Source organism: Lipotes vexillifer, unplaced genomic scaffold (genome assembly GCF_000442215.2).
Source record: "Lipotes vexillifer unplaced genomic scaffold, Lipotes_vexillifer_v1.1 scaffold220, whole genome shotgun sequence".
Classification (NCBI taxonomy): domain Eukaryota; kingdom Metazoa; phylum Chordata; class Mammalia; order Artiodactyla; family Lipotidae; genus Lipotes; species Lipotes vexillifer.
Genome location: NW_006781423.1, coordinates 915971 through 920829, shown reverse-complemented (window position 1 = coordinate 920829; position 4859 = coordinate 915971). Strand labels below are relative to the sequence as shown.

General features: G+C 49.0%; 1 protein-coding gene across 1 annotated transcript in view; it reads left to right on the top strand.

Moving 5' to 3' along the window:
- Positions 1 to 1326: 1326 nt before the first annotated feature.
- PAPPA2 (pappalysin 2) overlaps positions 1327 to 4859 on the top strand; it is a 288812-nt gene continuing 285279 nt past the window's right edge. The window contains exon 1 of the mRNA XM_007454744.1: positions 1327 to 3177. Coding sequence (XP_007454806.1) covers positions 2262 to 3177 — 916 coding nt within the window. The 5' untranslated portion in view covers positions 1327 to 2261. The remainder of the gene's footprint in view (positions 3178 to 4859) is intronic.

Here is a 4859-nt window from a genome sequence, read left to right as displayed (position 1 = left end):
TTGCTTTGAGGCTTCAGTGGATGCTGCTTAGGGGAACAGGGCATGCCAGGGATGGGGTGCTTAGGATACAGCATTCTTAAAGCACATAAGTCAGTTATTAGCTAGAGGAGAGGAGTTTAGAAGACGATGGGGAGACCCAAGGCAAAAGAGGCAGTGTGATCTTACTCCAGAATATGTGGGCTGCATGTTTTATATGTGGGCAACACAAGCAGTGATTTTAGAACTGTAAGTGATTTTTCTTACTATTGAATGAAGGACCCAATATATTTCTCTACCTGTTTTGTACTCACCTGTGCTCAAACATCCTTACCTGTGTTGAGAATTCAGAATCTTGCTGTGTGTGTGTGTGTGTGTGTGTGTGTGTGTGTGTGTGTGTATACACGCACTTGTGTTTAGGCGGTAGGACTCTTTGAGATAGCTTACATCTAGGCAAACATTATTGTGGAGGTTAAAATCACATTATTTACTTCCACATTCTATCCATTCATTTCAAATCAATTTAAAAAATAGCTGCTTGGGTCTAGCTGTTTGTTTTTGTAATTTACTTATTTTGAGCATCTCTTTTGTTTATTTGCTCACTCAGCATATGGTGACTTTTAGTAACTTCAGAGTGAGAAACTTGAGCGAGAACAAGAAGACCTGTATCGCACAAATCCACGGCATTTCCCTTGAATGCTTCTTGCAGCAGGATAATTGATTTCTCCTTTCCCCCAATGTCTCATATAAAGTGAATTTGGGGTATTGTTCTTTTAAATCCCAAATGATTGAAATAAGAAAAAATACAGGAGGTGTGTGGCAAAACAAAAAAGAAAGATGCAAGTGGTCTCTAAAAGCCTGGTGTGGATTTATCAGGCAGTAAGCAAGTCTGTTCACAACACATGTGTGTGTGAGAGAGAGAGAGAGAGAGAGAGAGAGAGAGTGTGTGTGTGTGTGTGTGTGTGTGTGTGGAGAGAGAGAGAGAGAGAGAGAGAGAGAATACACACAGAAAAGAGTGCTCCAAAACAGTATTGATTGTTGGCTATTGATTGTGTAGGCTGCAGCTGCTGGAAGAGAAAGCAAGAAATGTTTACTGGGGAAACCAAGAGTGGCGTCTGTCCCCTGTGCCTCAGTGAGGTGGGGAGGTTTTCAGGAGGGAGGAGGGGACAGGGAGTAGGTGGAGAGATGCACCGAACTTATTAGCTTTGACATCATCATTGTCTTTAAATGAAACAAACAAGAAGAGAATTACAGGCAGAGAGAAAGGGAGAGAGGGGAGCAGGAGGGACCGGAGAGAACAGGTCCCCTGAAGGCTATGCTCTTCTTCTCGCTCTCTTTTCCATCTTCCCAGGGACCCACAAGACTCACAGAAGGTGAAGTCAAGGGCTCTCAGACTCGTAAGGTTACTAGGACACAAGACTGGCACCCCAAAGGAGAACTTTACGGAGACTTACAACACAGCAACAAGTTAGAAGGGGATAAAACAAACAAACAAACAAACAAAAAACCTTTAACACTCACCAACCCCAAGCACGGAGCTGAGGGAAACATTCTGACCTGCACAGGCAGACTGGAGGCTGGATGGAGAGCTGGCTGAGGAGGACATCTGGAGAGTGAAGGTTAAGTACCAGCTGGGATTTTTGTGCCCCCAGATTCTTTTTGGCTTTTTAGATAATAAGCATCAAATTCTGTGTGTCTGTATACCAGTTTTTCTAGCAGTTTATTGGAAGGTGGATGTATTTGAGGTTAAAGACTACAAAGAGAAGGTAACTCCTAGGGAAGGAAGGAGAGAGAAAAGAAAATTAGAAGCTAAGATTCTTTGGAATGACTTCAGGTAGTGAGCGGTATGTGTTTGTGAGTGAGTGTATATTTGACAGGCTTTGGCTTATGCCCATGTGTCCCTCTTCTAGTATCAGCGAGGGGAGGGGCTATTGAAGAAAGAAAAAGAGAGAAACCTGAGCTCTCTGGAAGAAATTCATAGGAGCCCAGAGAAACGAACTTCATTCTGCAAGGACTAAGCTAGAGCAAGGCGAGAGAGGTCAAGGGAGAAGGGTGAGGGAAACACATATGGTGGGTGAGGTACAGAGGCCACACTGGCCCAGCACCCAGCGCAGGTAGCCAGAAGAGGTTCTCTTTTGGGGCTGCTTGAAAAAGTTTGGTCCGTGAACAAAACAGTTTGCCCGGTGACTGTGAATCTACTGCTAGCTGTCTCTCTCTTCTCTCCATCACCCTGGTGTGGTACCCAGAAGTTGACTTCTGGTTCTGTATAAAGAGCCAGCGGAGGTATGATGTGCTTAAAGATTCTGAGAATAAGCCTGGTGATTCTGGCTGGGTGGGTGCTCAGTACTGTCAGCTCTGAGCTGGGCTGGACACGCAAGAGATCCTTGGCTCAAAGAGGACACCTGAATCAGGTGCGGTTGGAAGGAGAACGCTGTTGGCTGGGGGCCAAGGTTAGAAGACCCAGAGCTGCCCCTCAGCATCACCTCTTTGGGGTCTACCCCAGCAGACCTGGGAACTACCTGAGGCCCTACCCTGCGGGGGATCAAGGAACGTACCATGCAGGGCGCAGTAAGCCAGACGCCGAGGGAATGGCTGTGAGATCTGTTCCCCCAGACCTGACTGGAAGTGCAGGAGTGACAAGTGAGGCTGAGCGGCCAGCTGCCCTGTGGGTAGGGGATGGTCCTATTGGGCAGTCGGAGCTACTGGGAGATGATGACACTTATCTTGGCGGTCAAGGATCCAAGGAGCCTCTAGGTGAGGCTGGGACTCAAGAACACGGAGCCTTGGCTGCCGCCAAGATCACCACCTTCCCACGCCAGAAGGAACCCGGACCAGAGACCCAAAGGAAGGGCCGGACCAAGACCAGGCGTCGTCGCCAGGTGGCGAAGGGGCAGGCAGGAGGTGTGCAGGGAGACCCCAGTGTTGTTCCTCGGCACTTCCAACCTTGGTCTAAGCATCCCCTTATGCATGGGGTCAGAACCAGCTCTTCGGAGGGCGGCAACCATAATGGTGGAGGGGACCCCGACTGGGAAGCAGAGACCTTTAGCCCCCAAGGAGGACTGCCTGTTTTGTACTTCTCTGGGAGGCGGGAGCAGCTGTTGCTGCGTCCAGAAGTGCTGGCTGACATTCCCCGGGAGGCGTTCACAGTGGAAGCCTGGGTGAAACCGGAGGGAGGACAGAACAGCCCAGCCATCATTGCAGGTAATAACCCACTCCTGGGCTTTCCGTAGTCCGCGGGGGTAGGGTTGGCTTCCTTTTTTGATGAGGTTAGACTTTGGGGGCAAGGAGGAGAAAGGGATAGAGCAGGAGGGCCAGGGAGGGCTGCCTGAGCAGAGAGGGGGAAGGGCCTTTATTCATCTGCGCAGCAGGATTCCAGACATCATCTACCTTAATGACTCTGTAACCACAAGAGCATTTGTCCCTTGTATTGATCTCATGTGGTTCTATACATTGTGCTGGCACTTAGGAGACCTCCAGCTCACTCTCTTATCCCTCTTTAAAGGGGAAGATCTCTGGTTCTTTGTCAGTGGGGAAGAGATGTCACACTCCATTTCTCATAGTCCAGTATGAGATACCCAGGCAACTTTGAAACTACATGAAAGTGTAAAGACCTGGGCAGTGAGTCAAGCCTGGGCTGGGCTAGGCGGCAAGAGAACGGGGCTGCCAGGTACGCAGCCAATGGATCCTGGTTGGTTTCCTTTTCTCTGAGCAGCCCTGGAATGTAGCAGAAAGCTACTACCTTGTCCAGGTCCTTGAGTCCCCTTTGCTTTGTCCTAAAAATCATGAGTGAGTCCAGCTAGGAAGAGCAAGGTCTACTGGAAAAGGTGGGCACTCACAAGCCAGAACCCTGGCTTCTTGCCCCGGCCGTTGTAAAAGGGACCTAAAATGCACCTTGTATAACTCTATGGTTTTAGTCAGGGGCAGTGTTTGGGAACACTACCCACATTTATTTCACTCTATACGCAGATCTTGGCTTTCATGGGAAGTCACCCAGAAAGACAAAGAAAAGAGTGGGGTTAGGAATGTCTCCTTTGCCTTACTTCGATGGTGGGGGGATTGGTTTCAGGCAAGGGGTGGTTGGGGATTAGATGTGATATACTTCATCATTCAGTTTCTCATTATCCCTCTGGAGCCCCCCACCCCCGTGACAGAACCTCACACAAGGCTAGGCACCTAGTAGAACCATTTAAATCTTATTAATCTGGATTGTCCACAACACCGTTTGATGTTTGCCAGTCCTATGACATCGAGGGGGTAACAGAAGGAATGAGAGGTATGCCAGAGGCAGACTGGGAATGGAACTCCAGAACCCCTCAAAGGCTTGACAGCTCCCCGTATTAAAAACTTCTCAGGTTACTGGATGCCTGCAAATAAGTTTCAGACTAGAGAAAGAAATCTGGAAGGAGGGAGCCTCTTGCAATGGGGTGTTGCTGGAACATCCCTTCCGGACACGCTGTCTCCCCCTCTTTGGCTGTGATTTCTCTTTTGGAAGCTGGGATTCCCAGACACTGAGCACTCTAGAGTCTTGTGGTTTTGCGTGATTTTATTTTGGGGTGGGAGAGGGTGAAGGGAGGGGATAGAGAAGGGGCTGGGCTGTAAGATAGGTGGGGGCAGAGAAAGAGTAGAAGGAAATCCTTATTCTGGGGCCAAATGGAAGAAATAATGAGATGATTATCTGATCAGAGTTGGCAGCTTCACAGTTTTTCCCAGATGACATCTTCTTGCTGCCTAATCTCACTTCCTAGTACCCATCTGCCAGGGAAACTGTGTGCTTACAGTCTAGACCGGGGCCTACCACTCTGCTTACCCCTCCTCTGGCAGTAGCGGCATAGGGACCTGGGATCAGTTCCCTGGCTCAGAAGAATCAGAGAAGGATCCAGCAG